Here is a 23,279-nt window from a genome sequence, read left to right as displayed (position 1 = left end):
CCTGAAGGTAATTGTTACTTTAAACAGTAACACTGTCAGCTAACATTAGCTGCTTGTTTATGTAAGGTGATGTGTTAGTAGTGTTTAGGACCAATACATACTAAAGACACTTTTTCTTCAGTACAGTCTGTGTTCTGAAGGGCGAGGGCTTTTGTGTTGACACACTCTTCTTTTTCACATGGCCACCTGGCCTTGGCAGAAAAATGAGGTTAAGACTAACCCTGCTTATTAGTTGAGGAGTCACTGAATTTGTTACATTGGGAAGGTTATTTTTTCTTGGTAAAAGGAAAGTCTAATCCAGAGAGCTTTGACTGTCCATGCTCAGAATTAGGCATCAATGAGGTTGGGGGAGGACTTCCCTTGGTGGCTCCACGGTCAGGAATGCCCCTGCAAAGCAGGAGCCACAGGAGATTCCGGAAGATTCCATGGAGAAGGGCATGTCAACCCACTCCAGTATTCTTGCCTGGTAAATCCCATGGACAGAGGAGCCTGATGGGCTACAGCTGGACATGACTGAAGCAACTTAGCAGACATGCACAGGGTTGGGGGAGATGGATTTGTGAGACTCAAGAGTCCTGTATTAGATCTACAGCAGTTTCATAGGTTGACACACTGTTTCATTTTCTAGAATTCTGTGATGCTGAGGCCTGTTGATATGTTGCAACTTCCCCTTAAGATGTTTATTAATAATCCCATTTTTGGGATCTTCTTAAGGGTTTTAAATGTGTTTGCTAGTTTAGAGATAAGTAAAACAAGACCGAAATATTAAATACCCAGAAGCAGAATGTAAATGGTGTTTGATGTTAAATCTCTTCTCCCTCCTTAGAACTTTGTGAATGATTTGGGCTTTGCGTTTGTCTTGGAGGGTGTGTGTGTGTGTAAAAAGTGAATTAGGCATCGATCTCAGTGACCATGAATTAAGTAGGGGCACTAAACTCCTTTGTTCTACATGGTTGGCGATGTCACTGTAAGGAGACAGCCCTTAAATGATGGCTCGGGAAGCCTTTCATTCCTTTGTTCACTCATTCGATAAATACTTATTGATTTTCTTCTGTGTGCTGCCCGTGTTGAAGGGGGCAAACAGTACATAAAACCACATTCCTGCCTTCATGAAGCTTACATTAAACTAACATAGAAGACAAGCAGTAAACAAATAGCTGTAGACTGTGTCAGTGGTGGTAAGTGCTCTGGAGAAGAATAGGGCAGAGTGAAGGGTGGGGAGGGGGTGTCGGGGTGGGGGGCGCACTGTACCCTCTGGAGCCTCATACACTGCTACCTGGGATTCAGCACCCACAGAGAGGTTCATCTGGATTTTACCTGACTTCTGAATGTCATCCTGGAAGTGGGAGTGATTAAACCACGTTAGTCATTTGCTTCCGAGTGTGCGTATGTTTTAGATTTGAGGCAGTGGGTGTCTGGGGCTGGGGTGGGAGGATTCCAGGCATCAGGATGGGTGGTCCTGTCTCCTGCTTCCGAGCAGGGTCTTCTCCGTTACCTAGAATCCTGTCCTGCCCACCCCCCATGCGCTGTGTGCTGCACTGTTCTTCCCTGGAATTGCCTGGCCAGCCCCTTGTACCTTCTTGCTCCGTGGCATTGTTTTCTCTTAGGAATGCTAATTGGAGAAAACAGACTCTATGAAATGCTTTCCTCTTAGCTTTTCAGGAGAAATGCACTGTAAAGGTATTATGTTTTTGTCTGGTTAACCTTCCTGACTGGTTTATCATTTTACTTCCTATTTTCCACGTGTTTCTGTCAGATGACTATCATTATTTTAATGTAGAGCCTAGATGTGTCTCTGGGGATATCTTTGTCTATTTACGGGCTCTGACTCAAGGTCATTCTAAATGGGGAGTGATTCTTCTTCCTCTGTCTCCCCTGGCCCCGTGGCTTTGGCCGGGTTCTGGTAACTCTCCCCACGTGCCTGGAGCAGCCTCTGCACCACAGCGCTGACCCGAATCCACGGAGGCGGATGGCTTGCCCCAGATTTCGCTCCACTGGCTGCCCGCTGGGCTCTGGCAGGGATGTGAGAGTGGGAATTTGCACTTCTTCCCGGTGGAATCTCAGCAATTCCCCTTTGCTTTGGAAAGCACCAGAATTCAGGTTTCTAGGAAGTTGCACTCCGTATGCCTCTGTCTGTGGTTTATAGCTACAGATACAAATGGTATCCTCATTCTTTAGATGCACTGTTTCCTTCACTGGGAAGCTGTACCTGTTGACTTCACACCAGTGGATGCTCTTAGGTATGGAGAAAGGCGGCCTTCGGTACTAGTTTGCAGCAATGCAGCTGCTTTTAAAACGAGCAGAATTTATTCTGTTTAAGTATAATTTTTTTTTCCATTTTAAGCAAAACTGTTGAATATGAGACTGGATCTTAATTGCTGATTTTAATGTGCAAATGTTTCTTATTTCTCCCTTCCCCCCAGCTTTGGCTTTGGTTTCTGAAGATGTGAAGAAAGAGGCCAAACAGTCTAAGGTACTAATTCTAAAGTCAAATCTATTCTTGCGGTCTGAGATTTGTCTGTCTTTTCTTTAACGGGAGCTATAATGATTTCATCTTTCAACGAATTAATGAAATGTTGGTCAACATCGATTTTTGAATCCACAGCAGCAACTCACAGATAGTCTTGCTTAAAAAAAAAAAAAATCCTTTTATAATGATTTCGTCTTTCAACGAATTAATGAAATGTTGGTCAACATCGATTTTTGAATCCGCAGTAGCAACTCACAGATAGTCTTGCTTAAAAAAAAAATTTCTTTATTAAGGCAGATCCACTTGGTTTTAAATTTTATCTCAAGAAAAAAGGTGTTCGGATATGGAGCTAGGCATTTTAGAAGTCTTAACTTGGATCCTGTAGACTTTTTCTGGTCTTACCACGTCTTAGGTTGCTGTTCAGTGGCCCAGTCGTGTCTGACTCTTTGAGACCCCGTGGACTTCACCTTGGACCTAGTTTTCCCAGCCTGTGAAACGTGTGCTGTGTTGGGGTCACAAGTCCCTGAGTGCACCTCCCCTTGAGGTGACATTATGTGAGAGGGTATCCTGGGGGCTCGCTGAGAGACCCCAAAGGTGACCACCAGGCTCCTTGTACGGTCAGAACCTGAAACGAAGACTTGGGGGACCCATGCAGAGGAAACAGCATTTTTCCAAATCTCAGAGCTGCTCCTTTCCCATCACTAGTTGCATTCAAGAACTGCATCTAAATTTTACCATTTGGGGTTGCATTAGATCAGTTTAGCATTTGAGAAAGAGAATATTTTTAAAATATGAGTTGTTTTTGTCGCATTAATTAAGGCTCAGTTGACTCTCTTTTTTACCCCACAATTAGTATAAAAGTGTTTTTAAATAGAATGTTTCTTTTACCAACAGAGTGTGATCTGTTCTAACTATACCATGGGGTTCCCACACAAGGGAAATGAGGAGAATAATTCTTTATGGTTTTACAATTCTTTATGGTTAATAAAGCATTTCAGATGTTGGATTCGGTTTGCTTTTCCCAGTGGTCGTGTTATTGCTAAGCAAAGAAGATACTCGCATACAGAGCAGAGAAAATACACGCTTAGAGAAGTGAGTTGATCGAGGTCACGTGACTATTAAAAGGTGAAGTCAGAATCCACACTTTCAGACTCCTTGAATTTTTCATGCTGTAATTTTGTATTATGTTGTCACGTGTATTGTCACGTGTTTGGCCATAATGAAGCTCATTATGACTTTAAGGGTTATTAATAGGGAATTAAAATTTTGTATAATAGATTTAGGAATTATAGCACATACTTTCAAATATAGGTTTTTATTCATCTTTCCAAAAAAGGAAATACATATATTTTTGGCCTTAAATACATATATGAATATAAGTAGAGATAAGGTTAAGTCCTATATCTTAGTGTCATTTTTTTCATGCAAAGGTATTAAAGTCCTTGAAAAGTGTCATTAACCCCATCTGTGCTTGGCTACGGAGCCAAAAAGCCATTAATCCCCTGAGGAGAGGCAGTGATGAAATGTCTACTGTAGCCCATGCCAAGGCTGGGAGACAGAGGAGAATTGATTTGTCCAAGGTCGTCCAGACTCTGTCTGTAGTTGAACCCGAGACAGGACTTAAGGCCCTTGGCAATAACCCTGTTCACTGGGGTTGTCATTGGCGTATCACTCTCAGCACAGCCAGGAGCTGTCCCTGCTGCCCAGAAGGCCGCCCTCCGTCCTGCTCGCCCCACTGCTCACTGCAGTCAAGGGCCCTGGCTCCCGAGAACCAGGCCAGTCCCGCTCAGAGCTGGGGGCCTGCCCCAAGCCAGTCAGATTCCCTGGCTGGCATCAGGTGGCTCCTCACAGGAATCCCAAGGCGGCCAGTGCCCTGCTGTCCCGCCTGGGGCCTACCCTCTGGCCCAGGTGCCTCTCCTGGCTCCCGGGTCCCTGGCTCTGCTGAATTCTGGCCCACCCCGGCTTTCCGTGGAGCCTGCCCTTCGCACCTCATCCTATGTATGGCCTCAGCCAAGCTGTGAGGGTGACTTCGACCTGCCTTCCTCCTGTGCTGGCCTGTGACACTGGACCCTGTGGGACACAGGCATGGAGCCAGGCTCTGGAGCCAGACTGCTGTGGTTCACAGTCCTTCTCCCACCCTGACCCCCGGCGGGACACACCCATGCCTAGTTCCCTCATCTGTAACAGGACTGCCCTCACAAAGCGGTTTTGAAGATTGTGTTGTGTGTCTGCCATTTAGAGCAGAGCCAGTCCCTGTTTACATGTTTACCTGCTATGACAGCAAGAAAGGTCCCATGCCACCTTTCAAGAAGTTTCCACACAGGGCTGGGTGGTTAGTTGTTGTGATCAAGCTGAAGATGCCAGTTTAATTCTCTACTTAAAAGATTTCATAGCAAATTGTTGTGAGGCTTTTTTTTTTTTTTTTAAATCTTCTTTTAATGAAGGATTTATAAACTAAGCATCACATATGGATTGCAAGTGTTCAAATCTCTTGTGCTTTAAAGATAAAAGCTGCACTGAGGCTTGTCTTAGATCTGTGTTTTTTTGGCTAGGGTAGGAGCTGACTGTGGGGTGGGTGCCCTGGTAGCAGATGTCTTTCCTGTCTAAGTAGCAATTCTGTTGACCTAGAGAACTTTTGACAGTGAGCACATTTTGATGGATACTGATGGTGTCAGAAACACACAGCAGAAGAGATAATAAAACAAACCACTAAGCCTTTTCACAAGGGAAGCTGGAGACAGAATTTTAAATGTTCTGTCAATTAGTCCATTTACTCTGATTTTCTTTCTCAAAGGGGAAATTAATGAAGACCATTTTGGTTCCATTTCAGTTCACCTAAGTCAGGCAATCCTTGGATGTTTTATTTTTACAGTTTACAAATTGAGCCATTTGAAATGGTCAGTCATTTCCTACCTATTGTATCCAGTAGTCAGAGCTGCAGTGCTTAATAACAGAAAACTGTGGAATTTCAGTTGATTTTCTTTGGTTTTGCCAAGGCATCTGGCAGAAAGTCTAGTTCCTGTTCCAGCTTGGCTGGAATCACTGAATTCAGGATACTTTTGTTGTAGGTATTATTAATACTTTTGCTGTTGCTGTTGAGTCACTCAGTCATGTCTGACTCTTTGAGACCCCATGGACTGTAGCACGCCAGGTTTCCTTGTCCATCACCAACTCCCGGAGCTTGCTCAAATTCATGTCCATTGAGTAGGTGATGCTATCCAACCATCTCGTTCTCTGTCATCCTCTTCTCCCCCTGCCTTCAATCTTTCCCAGCATCAGGGTCTTTTCCAGTGAGTCAGCTCTATGCATCAGGTGGCCAAAGTATTGGAGCTTCAGCTTCAGCAACAGTCCTTCCAATGAATATTCAGGACTGATTTCCTTTAGGATTCACTAGTTGGATCTTCTTGCAGTCCAAGGGACTCTCAAGAGTCTTCTCCAACAGCACAGTTCAGAAGCATCAAGTCTTCTGTGCTTAGCCTTCTTTATGGTCCAACTGTCACATCCATACATGACTACTGGAAAAACCATAGTTTTAATTATATGAACCTTTGTTGACAAAGTAATGTCTCTGCTTTTTAATATGCTGTCTAGGTTGGTCATAGCTTTTCTTCCAAGGAGCAGGCCTCTAATTTCATGGCTGCAGTCACCATCTGCAGTGATTTTGAAACCCAAGAAAATAAAGTCTGTCACTGTTTCCATTGTTTCCCCATCTGTTTGCCATGAAGTGATGGAACTGGATGCCATGATCTTAGTTTTCTGAATGTTGAGTTTTAACCCAATTTTTTCAGTCTCCTCTTTCACCTTCATCGAGAGGTTCTTTAGTTCCTGTTCGCTTTCTGTTATCAGGGTGGTATCATATGCATATCTGAGTTTATTGATATTTCTTCTGGTGATCTTGATTCCAACTTGTGTTTCATTCAGCCCAGCATTTCGCATGATGTGCTCTGCATATCTTTTAGTTTACTCTCAAAGTATGTTTCCATCTCATGATGCGTGTTTGCTGAGCAGTGCCTCTGGGGGAGGGTTGGGCATGCATTACTGGAAGGTGTAAGGAATAAAGGCTGGAAAGGAGCCAGAGACCTGGATTTCAGTCCTGGCCTGTGGCTAGAATGGCTGTTAGATGTGCAAATCCTGTCTAACCCTTTTCCGAGCCTCTTTTGTTTTATCTGCAGAAGGGGAGTGTTGGGTTGGATCGTCTCCCATGCTATTTTTAGAAAATTGTGGTAAAAGACACATAAAATTTACCATTTTAGCCATTTTGAAGTGCACAGTTTAGTAGTGCTAAGTATGTTCATACTGTTGTGCAAGCAGTCTCCAGAACTCCCTTCATCCTCTAGAACTGAAACTTGGCCCCCATTGAACCACAGCTCTGCATCCCCTCCTGGCCCCTGGCCCTCCACCACCCTGCTTTCCATCTCTGAATTTGATAGCTCTAGGTACCTCACATAGTGGTGTCATACAGTCCCTGTCTTTTTATGACTGGCTTATTTCACTTAGCATCATGTCCTCAAGGTTCATCCATATTGTAGCATGTGTCAGAATTCCCTTCCTTTTTTAAAAAAATTCTACTTATTTATTTATTTGGCTGTTTTGGGTCTTGGGATCTGCGGCACTTGGGATCTGTGGGATCTTTGTTGTGGTACACAAGTTTAGTTGCCGTGTGGCATGTGAGATGTTAGTTCTCCACCCAGGGGTCAAACCCATGCCCCCTGCATTGGCAGGTGGATTCTTAACCACTGGACCACCAAGGAAGTCCCAGAATTCCCTTCTTTTTTAAGGCTGATTAATATTCCATTGTACAAGAGGCCACAGTTTCTTTATCCATTGCAGTGCTACTTTAGGATCTGAAATTTTCAGTTTTCTATAATCCGTGTCTAGCAGCCAAAGGCATGGCCTGGCAAGGAGGAGCCACCCTGGCCAACGGGAAGCCAAGGGCTCCATCCCCAGGCTCAGGCCACATTCCTGGCCAGAGAGGCAGTGAGTCCACACGTGCCGACCTAGGATGCTAGCCCAGCTCTGGTTGGGCACATTTAGGGAAGTGGGCTTGAGCCTTCCAGTCTTCTTAGCGGCTCTTCTGAAAACTATGTGTTTTATCATCATTAGGTCAAGTGACACTTGACCCGGAGGTGTAGCAAGCAGATCAGTACATAATTCTGAGGTTCTTCTCCACTCGGTGCTGTTTCTACTCCTGAGACAAAGCAAATTTCATAAAATGCTGCTGAAGGTGGCCGCTCCCCTGTGTCCTTTCCCCTGTCTGCTGTTACAGTCCCACCTGCATCCTGAGAGGACATGTCTCGGTGGCAGTATCTTGGCTTGTAAGCTGCCGATGTTTTGTTGATAACGGCTCACGACTGCATTTCTTGTTGCAGTCGTGAGGGAAATGGAAGGATATTTGCCACCGTCCAATTGTCATAATTATAGCGTGTGGCGGTTGAAAATGGAAAGGGGCAATTAGAGGGAGAATTCCTTCTGCCAGAGGAGACAATGAAGATGGCAGATTTAGCTGCTGACACTCTGTGCTTTGTTGGAGGAGTCTTTGAGGAGCTGGTTTGATCAGGATCAGGTACATCCGTGCTCACGCGCCCACGTCCACGTTTCTGTGTTTGAAGCTCTGCGGCTCTGAGAGGTCCCTTCCACGCTCAGGAAACCTTGTGAGCCCCAGGCTGACCCCCTCCCCCCTAGGGCTGCTTCTCAGGTAGGAGAGAATACAGTGGTGACATTGCTGATGGCAGCATGTCTGAGCCCCCCAAATGATAAATACGGTGTTTGGCAGAGCCCGTCTTCCCAAGGAATGCACAGTCAGAATGGGTACAATCCTGATGTGTTTGTAATGCTTACCATGTATCAGATTTTAAAACAGTGTCTCCCAGGAACATTGTGAACCATTTTACACGAGAAGAAAGAGCCTCAGCTCAATTCGGTGACTTGCCCAAGGTCACGTAGGAGAGGAAGAGCCCCATAGGAGTCTTCTGTTCTGATGCAGAAGTATATTATTGCTGCTTTTCCCGCCTTCATTTTTGTCTGTTTCTTTAGGGAAGCACTTATAAGCTCTTATTTTCCATGTCTTTCCCCCAGATGTTAATATGTACCATATATGTTTATTTCATATATTGCTGTTTTTTTTTATATGATGAGATTGATCTTTTTCTCTTTTATTTAAAATACAGAATTTGGAGAAAAGTGATATATCAAAGAAAAATGACATAGGTGAGTAACGATTTCTTTTTTTTCACTTAAGAGTTGATATCCAGGGGGTATTTCTTGTAAATTATATTTCAGTGAAGTGAATTTTTCTTTCTGATTTTATTTATGTGATAAATACTTCATCTTTTGCTCAGCCCAGTGTTTACCGTCATGAAGACCCGAGGAGAACACATTTGAGATGGACATATTGGAAGTAATAATTCATAAGCTGGATTTATTTCCCTCAGCCACAATGTACTGAGCTGCTGGTAAAGACAGACTTCCGTGCTGGGGGGCCGCTGTGGCGGGTACAGCGGTGATGGAGACAGAGTGTTCTCAGGGGCGCACGCACACTTGGCGGGAGGAAGGGTCAGCTGTGGCCTTTGTCACGGCCCCTCTGCCTGGAGCCGGGGCACCACTGCTGACCTGCAGGCGGCCCGTCCCCCGCGGGTCAGCTTGGTGACCACGTCTAATGTTAAACCCTCAGGCAGAGGTGGCTCCTGGCTTCTCTACAGACACTGCACGTGTCTCTCAGCCCATCAGCTCCCAGTCTGCACCCACTGCCTTATAAACCCATCTTTCTCCCCCATGTATCGTGAGCACTGTCAGGGTTGTGACCATGAGTTTGTTGTGCTTTTTTTTTTTTTCTGGATTCCGTTTTGGGAAACAGGCTCTAGGACGTTGACGGGAGGGCGAGGCTGACCTCTGTATGTTGGGTCTGTTCCCGAAGAGTGTGTACTTGGTCGTTGTGTGGGTCATCCCGGGATGGGCCGTGGAGACGCGGGAGGTGAACCTTGGACGAGGGGGATGGGACACTTTCATTCCTAAAGGTCCTCCTTGCCTGGGGCTGGATTCTGAGGAGTCTGGAAGGTGGCAGAAGCCCCGCTGGGTGGCGGGGGTAGGATGGGCTGTGCTGGGGCCCAGGTATACAGGGACCACGGGGGTGCAGGCTGGAGGCTTGGGGTCTTGAGAGTAGCCATGTGTAAGAAGCCCCAGCGATTCACTGCCTGTCTTCCCTACATGACAACATCCTGCGTGGCCAGCCACCCCTCAGGAGATTTAAAATAGAGATTTGACCTCTGCAGCCAACCCTGGTGGGTTTGCGCATTTGTCTGTGGTTGTTGTTGTTTTTAATTAATTTACTTTTTATTGAAGGATACTTGCTTTACAGACTTTTGTTTTCTGTCAAACCTCAACATGAATCAGCCATAGGTATACATATATCCCCTCCATTTTTTTTTTTTTTTTTTTTTTTGGTGTGGAAACTGGTGGGCCTCCTTGTAGCAGATGTTTTTCTTTCAGATTTATTTATTTAGTTTAGGCCGCACTGGGTCTCCGTTGCCGCGCCTGGGCTTTCTCTGGTTGCGGCTGCGGGGGCTGCTCTCTTGTGTGGGCCACGGGCTCAGGGTGTGCGGGCTTCAGCAGGCGCAGTGCGTGGGCTGAGCAGCCGAGGCTCCCAGGCCCCAGCGCGCAGGCTCAGTAGTTGTGGCCTGTGGGCTTAGCTGCACCACGGCACGTGGGATCTTCCTGCGTCAGGGATGGAGCCCGCGTCCTCTGCATTGGCAGGTGGATTCTTAACCACTGGACCACCAGGGGAGCCCGTAGGTGGTTCTTAAAGGAACAGCGGCTCTGGCCTGGAGCATGAGTTTCAGCGTCCCTGGGAAGCTCCCCGAGCAGGTGAATCCGCATCCTCACAGTTGTACATGGCAGAGGTGGTAATACTTGACTTGGCATCTGTTCATCTGAAGAAAGACGCAGAGGGCTTATCTGCCACACCCTTAATGTGAGTTGGTGGGACGGAGTGGGGTTGGGGTTGACTAAAGCAGCTGACCCAGCAGAATCCGCACCCAGGTCACAGTCTCATGGTCCACAGGGCCTGGTGACCGACTCCAAGGCTGGGGCAGTCTTTTCGTCTCTTTTGTCTCAGTGTCTAATCAGTACATTCACCGGTGACCATTGTTCCACCCAGCATCACTGTATGGCTCCCCGTGTGTGTAGGCATGCACGTGTGTGTATCCGTCTGCCTCACATCACAGGCTGCTGGTCATGTAGCTTTTGTCTGAAGAACATCACGTTGATTTCTCATCAGAAAAATGCCAGTGTGTGGCAGTCCATGTTTCTGGATACTTTCTGACCGAGACAGATTAGCCCGTAGTGTGATGTTTGGTATGGTGTACACTCAGAAACGAGACTCCAAGAACCTTGGGTTGCTTTACCTGCACAGAAGAGTTAATCCTCCTGTGTAGCCCTCTCCGGTTCTGTTTCCTGGAAGCTCTCCGCAGCCTCTGTCCACTTCAGCACCGCCTGGGCCCGCTCTGCACCCGTGACTGATGTCTTCATCGCCCCTTCTCACCCGTCACACTCATCATTATTGTCAGGCACTCGGTGTGCCTACCATTTATTGCTCATTCCTGGAGGAGAGACAATGACAGTCTGTCTTGAGTTGTGACAGTGTTTGCAAAAGGCAGATCACAGTGGGTTTCAGGAAGTATCAGCAAAGGGATGGAATCGTCTTATTTGACTCCAGTGATCAGGCTATGGGAGCTTAAGAGTTGGGGGGTTGAGCCACGTGAATAGAGAAGACGGCTTCCGAGGTGAGCCCTGGGGTCTGGACTTGGTCAACATGCGAAGAATGCGGTTCACAGACCTTAGGATGTATATCAGGAAATCTTTCTTGGTGCTGATACAAAGAATAGCAGGATGGACTTCTCTGGTGGTCCAGTGGCTAGGACTCTGCTCTCCCAATGCAGGGGCCTGAACTTCAGCTGGGCTTCCGGGATGGTGCTTGTGGTAAACAACCCGCCTGCCAGTGTAGGAGACCTAAGAGACTTGGGCTCCATCCCTGGGCTGGGAAGATCCCCTGGAGGAGGGCATGGCAGCCCACTACAGTATTCTTGCCTGGAGAATTCCATGGACAGAGGAGGAGCCTGTTGGGCTATAGTCCATGGGGTCGCAGAGTCGGACACGGCTGAAGTGAGTTAGCATGCACACATGTTCGATTGTTGGTCAGGGAACCAGATCCCACATGCCGCAACTAAGAGTTCACAGTTACAGTTCAGTCGCTCAGTTGTGTCTGACTCTTTGCAACCCCATAAACCGCAGCATGCCAGGCCTCCCTGTCCATCACCAACTCTCGGAGTCCACCCAAACCCATGTCCATCGAGTCGGTGATGCCATCCAACCATCTCATCCTCTGTCGTCCCCTTCTCCTCCTGCCCTCAATCTTTCCCAGCATCAGGGTCTTTTCAAATGAGTCAGCTCTGCTCATCAGGTGGCCAGAGTATTGGAGTTTCAGTTTCAGCATCAGTCCTTCCAATGAACACCCAGGACTGATCTCCTTTACGATGGACTGGTTAGATCTCCTTGCAGTCCAAGGGACTCTCAAGAGTCTTCTCCAACACCACAGTTCAAAAGCATCAATTCTTCAGTGCTCAGCTTTCTTCAGAGTCCAACTCTCACATCCATACATGACCACTGGAAAAACCATAGCGTTGACTAGATGGACCTTTGTTGGCAAAGTAATGTCTCTGCTTTTTAATATGCTGTCTAGGTTGGTCATAACTTTCCTTCCAAGGAGTAAGCGTCATTTAATTTCATGGCTACAATCACCATCTGCAGTGATTTTGGAGCCCCCAAAAATAAAGTCAACCACTGTTTCCACTGTTGCCAGCAAATTTGGAAAACTCAGCAGTGGCTACAGGACTGGAAAAGGTCAGTTTTCATACCAATCCCTAAGAAAGGCAATCCCAAAGAATGCTCAAACTACCTCACAATTGCACTCATCTCACACGCTAGTAAAGTGATGCTTAAAATTCTTCAAGCCAGACTTCAACAGTACATGAACCATGAACTTCCAGATGTTTAAGCTGGTTTTAGAAAAGGCAGAGGAACCAGAGATCAAATTGCCAACATCCACTGGATCATCACAAAAGCAAGAGAATTCCAGAAAAACATCTATTTCTGCTTTATTGACTATGCCAAAGCCTTTGACTGTGTGGATCACAACAAACTGTGGAAAATTCTCAAAGAGATGGGAATACCAGACCACCTGACCTGCCTCTTGAGAAACCTGTATGCAGGTCAGGAAACAACAGTTAGAACTGGACATGGAACAACAGACTGGTTCCAAATAGGGAAAGGAGTACTTCAAGGCTGTATATTGTCATCCTGCTTATTTAACTTCTATGCAGAGTACCTCATGAGAAATCCAGGGCTGGATGAAGCACAAGCTGGAATCAAGATTGCTGGGAGAAATATCAATAACCTCAGATATGCAGATGACACCACGCTTATGGCATAAAGTGAAGAAGAACTAAAGAGCCTCTTGATGAAAGAGTTCACATGCCACAACTAAAGATCCTGAGTGCTGCAACTAAGACCAGATAAATAAAAATAAATATTGTTTAAAAATAAAATACCCCATTTGGGAAGAAAAAGAACAGTAGGAATTTAAGAACTGAACTGGACTAGGTTCAAGATGGTGGAGTAGAAGGGTGTGCACTTCCTTCCTCCTGCAAGAGAACCAAAATCACAGCTAGCTGCTGAACAAGCACCAGCAGGAGGACGCTGGAACCCACCCAAAAAAGACACCCCATGTCCAAGGACAAAGGAGAAGCCACAACAAGATGGTAGAAGGGTGCAAGAATGATAAAATCAAATCCCATACCCACTGGGTGGGCGACCCACAAACTGGAGAACATTAATGCCAAAGAAGTTCTCGCACTCGTGTGAAGGTTCTAGGCTCCACATCAGGCTCCCCAGCCTGGGGATCCCCAGGGAGCCTGACTTTGAAGGCCTGCAGAATTTGATTCTAGGTCCTCCACAGGACTGAGAGAAAAACAGAGACTCCACTCTGGGAGGGCACAAACACAGAACCAGACTGGACCCCCCTGGTTCTTGTCTGGAATGGGGGTGGGGCTGAATGCGGTCCTCTGTTATTCACTGTATCGGGGTTATAGGGCCGGGCACACCGGGGTACCCCTTCCTCTCTTCCCTCATACAGGTAACCCCACTGTGCATCCGTCCCTTGCCTCACTGTGCAGCCGCTTCTAACTGGCATCTTCCCTGGTGCCCTATGCTGCACTTGCTGTCGCAAACCTCTGCCGCACCCTCAGTTGGAAAGGCCCCCTGGGGTCCCCAGGACTCGGTACCCTCGTCACGTCCTCTGGGGAGGCCCTGCTCTCGGGGGTCCCAGGGGGCTCCGGGGCCCTTCCCCAGTTTGAAAGCTGTTAATCTATAGACCCAACAGAGGGTGAGATGGTTGGATGACATCATCGACTCAATGGACATGAGTTTGAATAAACTCCGGGAGTTGGTGATGGAGAGGGAAGCCTGGCGTGCTGTAGTCCGTGGGGTTGCGAAGAGTCAGACACGACTGAGCGACTGAACTGAATTTATAGACCCAGCCTCTTTGTGTGGCACATAGGTTCTTCCTGACCTGACCTGGCTGACGCTGCCTTCCTCTCTAACTTCATCACTGGCTGTTCTCGTCATCCTTTTCTCAGCAATGCCTGATAAACTCCCAGTCACCCATTCAGGGCTGCTGCAGAGATGAGGTGGGTTGAGGGCCCTGTGATAACCCACTTCTTTCTGTGCCACTCACCGGCTCTCTTCTGTGCCTGCGTCTGCAGGAAATGGCTACATTTCAGTTTTATTTTTAAATTTATATATATATATATATATATACATTTTTGCTGCATCCCATGGCCTGTGGGATCCTAGTTCCCCGAGTAGGGCTGGAACCATTGCCCCCTGCAGTGGAAACGTGGAGTCTTAATCACTGGGACCACCAGGGAAGCCCCACTGCTGTGTTTTAAAGGATGCAGGGAGCATCCTTCCCAGAAGCTCTGCCTGCCCTGGCTCCCCACCTCCAGGCCCCCAGCGTTCCCGCCTGGCTCAGCCAATGCTCTGTGTTGTCTTCTGAGCTGGACTCCTGTGTTGGAGCCACGCTTGCTCCTTTTATACCCTGGACTCTTGTGTTAGGAGAGGCTGTGTTCGCTGAGTGCGCACAGCATGTGAGATCCAAGCGCGTGACAGAAGGAGAGGGAGTGAATACAAGTCACGGCACAGGACCCCGTAGATGGGAAGGGGGAGAATTTGCTTCCTCTCATCTCACCAAGCCTTTTCCCCACTCGGAAGAACTGCTATGTGTGCCAACGGTGGGAACTTTGCTGATCTGGTAGAAGAGGTGGTGGGAGGTGATTCCTGCAGGGTTAACCTCTTGACAGATGGAGCTGCTCTTTTAAAAAATTTATTGTGAATTATTTTGAACATACCAGGAGCTACAAAGAGTCACATCCATGTCTCCACCTCCCAGATTAAGAGACAAAACATCGCTAACATGGCTGCAGCCTTTAAACCAGTATCTTGATTTTGGTGTTCATCACTCTCCTGTAGTCTTTTTTGTTTTTCCAAAAATTTTTTATTTATTTTGTTTTTGGCTGTGCTGGGTCTTTGTTGCTGTGTGGGCTTTTCTCTAGTTGCAGTGAGCGGGGGCTGTTCCCTAGTGGTGTGCGAGCTTCTCGTTGCAGTGGCTTCTCTTGTCTTGGAGCTTGGGCTCTAGGGCGCACGGGCTTCAGTAGTTGTGGCTCCTGGGCCCTAGAGCACAGGCTCAGTAATTGTGGCACACAGGTTTCGTTGCTCTGTGGCATGTGGGATCTTCCTGGATCAGGGATCGAACCCATGTCTCCTGCCTTGGCAGGCGGTTCTTTACCACTGAGCCACCAGGGAAGCTGCCCTATCGTCTTTTCTACTTTTACATCAGTTAGATATGTGTTTACATGCATATATAGAGAGCATATGTCCATTTTATATAGATTTATGCTTATCGTTTTGAAAACCATTGATTTATACCGTATGGTCATTACGTACCACCTTGCTTTTTTCAGTGTTCTGCCTGGAAGGTTCATCTCCAGCTTCCATCTGGGTTGATCCATATAGAGCCAGTTAATCTTTCTTGCTGTGTGAATACCACTGTGTAGTATTCCGGTTTGTGTATCTTGTATCACTCACTAGAGTGTCTGGTTTGCTTCCAGCTTTTTTCTTTTCACACAGTGGTGCTTCTGTGAGCACTCTTGTTAACACATATGAGGGCTTCTCAAGGATGACTTATACCAGTGGAGTTTCTGGGTCATTGCAAATGTGCGTCTTCAACTTTATTACATTTTGCAAAAATTATTCTCCGAGGTTTATTGACTCCATTCTTGAACAGAAATAAACCTTGTTTCATTCTGATAAGTGAGTTATGTTAATGTTTCAGATGTAGTGGATCGGAAGTTACATTTCAGTTGAAGACACTTATTTGAGCATGATCTGTGTGTCTGACTTGTAGAGCCAGGATGCTGACTTAAAATAGAGATAGTATGTGCAAGGTTCGAATTTGTATAAACTTCTACATAGAAAGAATTAGGTTACATTCAGCAGGTTGTTCAAAAAGCATGTTGGATCATTTTTAGGATCTGGATGGCTCACTGTAGGGCTGTTTGTTGTATGAATATTTGAGTGAGTGAATAAATGAATAGAACTGTAGAGCTCAACACAAGAATGGTAAAACACAGTGGAATAAATAGAAACCAAGTTAGTGTCCTTGAAAAAAAAGAGTTAGTCACTCATTCGTGTCTGACTCTTTGCAGCCCCATGGACTGTAGCCCGCCAGGCTCCTCTGTCCATGGGATTCTCCAGGCAAGAATACTGGAGTGGGTTGCCATACCCTCCTCCAGGGGATCTTCCCGACCCAGGGATCAAACCTGTGTCTCTTTCATCTCCTGCATTGGCAGGCAGGTTCTTTACCACTAGCACCACCTGGGAGTCGAGGTGCTAAAGGGAAGAGCTCACAGTGTGGGGAGGGTCCCCATGCTGGTTTATAGTCAACCTTGCCGGAGGCTGCAACTTCATGTGATGTTTGCCTTTGGCCAACACCCCTGTCTGGGGGCAGGGTCCTAACACACCTGCAGTTTCTTTCCTTCATCACGAGCTCGGAACCTGGGCAGGCCTGACATGCTTTCCCGATGTGGGGTCTGTGCCTCCCCTTTTGCCGGCGAGACCCTCCTTTGGTCCGGCGTGGGTGACAGACCAGGGCTGCCTCCCTCCCAGCCCCAGTCAAGACCCCGACAGCCCTGAACCCAGGCTTGGCGGACCGCTCATTCCCACTGCAGCCCTGTTGCCCTGCAGTCGTGGCTGTTTTCCTGGAGACGAACTTCACCCTGGCCAGGTGCCCCCTGAGGTCCCTTCTGAGTGTCCCCTTGAAGCGCCATCCAGAACGTGCTTGCGGTCGAGTGTCAGTTTGCGCGGGGCTGCTGAGACAAAGTGGCGCAGACTGTGGCTTCCACGGAGATGCATCTCCGGGTTCTGGAGGCGGGGGTGGTTTCCTCTGAGGCCGCCCTGCTCAGCTTGGAGGTGGCCGTTTTCTCCCTGGGTCTTCACAGCAGCCTCCCTCTGTGTCTCTTGCCCAGATTGCCTCTTTTCATAAAGACACCAGGAGTATTGCGTTAGGGGCTTCCCTGGTGGCTTAGCTGGTAAAGAATCTGCCCTCGATGCAGGAGACCTGGGTTCAACCCCCTGGGTTGGGAAGGTCCCCTGGAGGAGGGAATGGCAACCCACTCCAGTCTTTTTGACTGGAGAATCCCCCGGATCAAGGATCCTGGTAGGTTACAGTCCTCTTTTTATAAAGGTACCAAGGATGTTGGGTGAGGACGTATACTAATGACCCCACATTAACTTGATTGCCTGTGTAAAGACCCAGTTCCCAATAAGGTCACGTTCTGAGGTCCTGGGGCTGAGGACACTTCATCCCATGAAGCTTGGGGGTCGCAGTGCAACCCCTAAGAGGGAGGTACACTGTAGGATTCTCTGTAATTGTTAAAAGGTTTCTTGCAAACACAGTGGGTTTTCAGTGACTGGGGAGGTGAGTGTTCTAGACATTTTCATACTTTCTCACATTTACATTTGCATACTTTGTAACAGATGCCGGAACAAATTCACAGTTTGTTACCAGACTGGGTCTAGTACAGCCAGCGTATTTACTTGCTAACTTCTAGGAAGGAAGTTGTAGAGATCAGTTTAAAAAGAGAGATTTTGTCACTAGAATTACATATAAATTGATTTTTTTTCCCCCTAAGAGTTTATTGCCTGAAGCCATGCCTTGTGACTTTTTTTTCCTTTTCTTTTCGTTTTGATTTGTTTTCAAGTTTATTTCAGTTGTTGTTCTAAAAGAAAATTAAAAAAACCTGAACAAATTTTTTTGTTGTTCTAGATTTAAAAGAAATTGTATTTGTCATCCAGAGTCAAAGTAATTCTTTTCATGTGAAGAAAGCAGAACAGTTAAAACAAAGCATCTTAAAGCAGTCTGCAGATCTTACACAGGTACGTAAAGATGACTTGGGATGTCTGATTATTTCTTGAAATGTTTATGTTTTCCAAAGCTCTTGGTCCATAGTCAGTTCTGTTTAGATAGAACACATCTTCTGATTTGTTTTGCTGGCTTAATATGGACTGTTTATTGTTTAAAATGCTCTAGTTAATTTCTAATGCTCTAAGTATCATGTTCTAAATTATTATATACATATTTTAACAGACATGTAAAAATGTATAGGACTAGCATGGTTTCATCATAAAATATGACAGAATAAAGTGGAAGAAATAACTTTTAAAGGCGGAGCTTAAGCAAAGATAATTAATGTTCGAAATTTTGGTAACAGGTTCTAAGGCAATTTTTATGTTGAAATAACACTTTCATTAACCTTTGTGCAGTGCTTCTTCTATGAGTTTCTTAATCTGTTTTTTGATTGGTTATTATTAACTGAACTTCTGATTTGATTTATAATGTAATATCCGAGGAGGATTATGGAGAGAAAGATTGACACATCCAGGTATACTTTAATAAAGTTTAAAATAAGCGTGAACTGAATTGAAATCTGTTCTGCATATTGTGGGAGGTTTGTGGCAAAGGAAGATCTACCCACGTATGCAGCCATATAGAAGCGTTCCTCCTTAGCCAAGCAGAGACGGTCCTCCCAGCCCACTACACTGCATGATTGTCGCCTTGGCCTTCAAAACAGAAGTGCTTGTCTGGAGGTAAAAGCCATCAAGAGTTCTTCGACCAGAGACCTGTGTGTTTGGCAGATGGCTTGCTTTCTGTCGGTGGGAGCGTGGAAGTAAAGGGTTGGAAATAACAATGGAAAAGTGAACAACCTTAATGGTGTTCAACGTCAGGGCACTGCTGACAGTGAGGTTTATTGTGTTTGTCCTTTAAATGCTGTATGTCAGAAAGTCATCCAACCTCCCCATGTCCCCACAAGGACAGATCCTGGTTCCTCTCCTTGGAGCATCAGAACATCTCAAGGGACAGGAAAGGACTGCAGGCTGTAGACAAGTGGGTTTTTTGGTCGAGGTGGGGCAGTAATTAGAGATAGTAGCTTGATTAAAGTTCTCCTTTGTCTGGGCTTCCCCTGTGGCTCAGCTGGTAAAGAATCCGCCCGCACTGTGGGAGACCTAGGTTTGATCCCTGGGTTGGGAAGATCCCCTGGAGAAGGGAAAGGCTACCCACTCCAGTACTCTTGCCTGGAGAATCCCATGGACTGTAGTCCTTGGGGTCGCAAAGAGTCGGACACGACTGAGTGACTTTTGTTATTATTTGTCTGGAAACCCAACTTGGGCCAGAGTGACTTCCAGTGAACCAGGGACAGGGAAGTATTCCCAGAACTTTGTTTACAGTGGGGAAAAGGTATGTGGGTACCTTTTGGAGGGAAGCAATAGGGATTATTATTATCATCAATGCTATGGTTTTTCTAGTAGTCATGTATGGACATGAGAGTTGGACTATGAAGAAAACTGAGCACAGAAGAATTGATGCTTTTGAACTGTGGTGTTGGAGAAGACTCTTGAGAGTCCCTTAGACTGCAAGGAGATCCAACCAGTCCATCCTAAAGGAGATCAGTCCTGAATATTCATTGGAAGGACTGTTGCTGAAGCTGAAACTCCAATACTTTGGCCACCTGAAGCAGAGAACTGACTCATTGGAAAAGACCCTGATGCTGGGAAAGACTGAAGGTGGGAGGAGAAGGGGATAACAGAGGATGAGACGGTTGGATGGCATCACCAACTCAGTGGACATGAGTTTGAGCAAGCTCTGGGAGTTGGTGATGGATATGGAAGCCTGGCGTGCTGCAGTCCATGGGGTTGCAAAGAGTCGGACATGACTGAGCAACTGAACTGAATAGGGATTATGAAATGTTCCTTCTTTCCTGCCCCTTAGGCAGAAGGTGCTGCTAGGGGCTGGGAATGCCTGCTTCTTCAGGGATCTGGGGCTTACACGCAGGACCACTGGGTGACTCTGGGGAGGATGGTTACAGGTTCCTGTCTAAACAGAGTGTGGCCGTTGTATATATGGTTGGAGAATGTGTGCGTCTCCCAGGAGTGGAGGCAGGGTGACAGCAGCTGAGGGTGTGGATCTGGCAGAACTGTGGGAACCTCCCGTGCTCCTTACCTTTTGCCAAGACATCCCACCAGAGCTTGTTAACTCTCGTCCCATCTTTGGTGCCAGCTTCATTTCCCACCCCTCGTCCCCTTGTATTTTCTTTGCCAGTAACTGCAAACTCCTGGGCGTCCCTGGGCCTAGCTGGCTATGCCTGTGACCTTGCACAGGACCCCCTATATCTTGACAAGCTCCTGGGGGTGCCGTTCTGCGCAGCGTCTTGACCCACAGGGACAAATTGCTTCCTCCTTGGTTCTGCTTTTATTGCATAGTTTTCAGTTTTGTACTATTTTTGTTCCATCTCTCTTTTATAAATTTTGAGAGCAGAGACTGTCTTATTGATTTTTGATCCTCAGAACCAAGCACAGAGCTTTCCATGTTCAGAACCTGAGTCCTCAGTGAATATTCATTACACTGAGTCCCTGAAATTAATCATCCAATTCTCTCCGTGTTTTCTTTTCTATTGTAACAGAAGTTGCCTTTTATTTCTCTTACAGTATGGTCACTTTTTTCTTAAACTCTTTTTTAAAATTGAAGTTTAGTTAATATACAATGTTCTGTTTCACGTATGTGGCAAAGTGAGTCAGTTTTATGTGTGTGTGTTTGTATATGCACCTTACCTTATACACACACACGCAGATATAAATTTTTTTTCAGATTCTTTTCCATTGTAGGTTATTAGAAGGTATTAAATATAGTTCCCTGTGTTCCATAGTAGGTCTTTGTTGTTTATCTATTTTATATATAGTAGCAGGAATATGTTAATCTCAAACTCCTCATTTATCCTTCTCCCTTCCCATTTGGTAATTGTAAGTTTGTCTTCTATGTCTGTGAGTCTGTTTCTGTTCTGTAAATAAGTTTGTGTGCATCTTTGTTTTTAGTTTGCACGTGGTATTTGTCTCTGGCTTACTTCAGTTAGTATGGTCATCTTTAGATCCGTCCATGTCGCTGCAAATGGCATTTCATTCTTCTTTATGGCTGAGTAGTATTCCATTGTGTATGTACCACATCTTCTTTCTCCATTTTTTTTTTTTTTCATTTATTTTTATTAGTTGGAGGCTAATTACTTTACAATATTGTAGTGGTTTTTGTCATACATTGACATGAATTAGCCATGGATTTACATGTATTCCCCATCCCGATCCCCCCTCCCACCTCCCTCTCCACCCTGTTCCTTTGGGTCTTCCCAGTGCACCAGGTCCGAGCACTTGTTTCATGCATCCCACCTGGGCTGGCGATCTGTTTCACCCTAGATACATGTTTTGATGCTGTTCTCTTGAAACATCCCACCCTCGCCTTCTCCCACAGAGTCCAAAAGTCTGTTCTGTACATCTGTGTCCCTTTTTCTGTTTTGCATATAGGGTTATCATTAGCATCTTTCTAAATTCCATATATATGCGTTAGTATACTGTATTGGTCTTTATCTTTCTGGCTTACTTCACTCTGTATAATGGGCTCCAGTTTCATCCATCTCATTAGAACTGATTCAAATGAATTCTTTTTAACAGCTGAGTAATATTCCATGGTGTATATGTACCACAGCTTCCTTATCCATTCATCTGCTGATGGGCATCTAGGTTGCTGCCATGTCCTGGCTATCCATTTGTCTGTTGATGGACACTTAGTTTGCATCCATGTCCTGGCTATTGTGAATAGTGCTGTCATGAACTGCACACACACTACACACTGCAGTCTTGACTACACACACACACACACACACAGAGCACACAGACTCATATGAAATCACAGGTTCTTTGAAGGCAGATGCACTGGCTTGTTCTGCTCTTAATTCTCTCCTAGTACCTTTTGCATGGTGAATATTCAGCATACAGCATTTGAATTGAATTTAGAATAAATGGAACAAATGAAAACTAAGCATTATTTTTCTTTTCTTTTTTAAAGCATTATTTTAAGTAAATTATTTTATCTATTAAGATTATTTGTCTTAATTTTTAAGTTGATTAGAGCCACCACCTCTTATATTAAATATAAAAACTATTTTACTTCTCCCCAGGAAGCCACAGAGTTTAGGGAGAAAAGTAGAATAAAATGAGCCTGAGTCGATGCTTGGAAAGTGTGATCTCACGCTTAAGTGGGTCTTTGAGAGATAGTATGGAAAAGAATCAGAGTGTTCACTGACTGCTTTCACACAGCCAGCGTAACAATGACTAAGGATGGTGGGAATTCACTTCCCCATAAACAGTCGACTTGAGGAGGGCAGGAGTAGGCAGCTCTGCTCTGCCTTCCTTCTGTCTTGCTTGCTGTAAGCTGAAGGGTCTTGTCCTTACCTGCATGGTTGAAGCTGGCTGACACCCTTACTTTGCACCCTGGTGTGTGGAGGACAAGTAGGGATCTTTTAAGGATATGACCTTGAAGTTGTTGTTCAGTCGCCAAGTTGTGTCTGACTCTTTGCAACCCCGTGGACTGTAGCCAGGCTCCTCTGTCCTTCACTGTCTCCCCGAGTTTGCTCACATTCATGTCCACTGAGTCGATGATGCCATCCAGCCATCTCACCCTATCACCTCCTTCTCCTCCTGCCATCAATCTTTCCCAGCATCAGGGTCTTTTCCAGGGAGTCAGCTCTTTACATCAGGTGGCCAAAGTATTGAAGCTTCAGCATCAGTCCTTCCAATGAAAAGTCAGGGTTGACTTCCTTTAGGATTTACTGGTTTGATCTCCTTGCAGTCCAAGAGACTCTCAAGAGTCTTCTCCAATACCAGATTTCATTAGAAGGCATCAATTCTTCGGCACTCAGCCTTCTTTATGGTCCAACTCTCACATCTGCTCATGACTACTGGAAAACATAGCTTTGACTGTATGGACCTTTGCTGGCAAAGTGATGTCTCTGCTTTTTAATACGCCATCTGTCCAATTTCAGTGTGCTTCTGCTTAATTGGTATTGTCCTTTGCTTGCACTGTTTGCAGTTTAGATCACCTGTTTAGCCAGTGACTTAGACGGCCACTAGGTGGCAGTATTGGTTTTACATTTAAAGACACCTAATTAAGCATCATCATCAAGAAACCCCTCTCCCCATCCTATTTCCATGGTCATACGTGGAGTCTAGACTGAAGCAATAGGAAAGCTCCCTTTAATTATCACAAGGTCTGTTTTTCTTTTTCTGAAATTCTTTCCTAGCATGAAAGCCAGCTATGAGT

At 45.9% G+C, this 23,279-nt stretch overlaps 1 protein-coding gene across 2 annotated transcripts in view; it reads left to right on the top strand.

Annotated features, from left to right (window-relative positions):
- Positions 1-23,279, top strand: part of B3GLCT (beta 3-glucosyltransferase) — a 113,512-nt gene that overhangs the window by 12,618 nt on the left and 77,615 nt on the right. The window contains exons 2-4 of one of the 2 annotated variants that reach the window (XM_043477680.1): positions 2,424-2,473; positions 8,638-8,677; positions 17,904-18,013. In XM_043477680.1, the coding sequence (XP_043333615.1) occupies positions 2,424-2,473; positions 8,638-8,677; positions 17,904-18,013 (200 nt within the window). Of the gene's footprint in view, positions 1-2,423; positions 2,474-8,637; positions 8,678-8,808; positions 8,923-17,903; positions 18,014-23,279 lie in introns of those variants that run through there. The other variant, XM_043477678.1, reaches the window with a different exon arrangement.

This window comes from Cervus canadensis, chromosome 9 (genome assembly GCF_019320065.1).
Source record: "Cervus canadensis isolate Bull #8, Minnesota chromosome 9, ASM1932006v1, whole genome shotgun sequence".
Lineage (NCBI taxonomy): Eukaryota > Metazoa > Chordata > Mammalia > Artiodactyla > Cervidae > Cervus > Cervus canadensis.
This window is presented reverse-complemented; position numbering and strand designations above follow the sequence as displayed.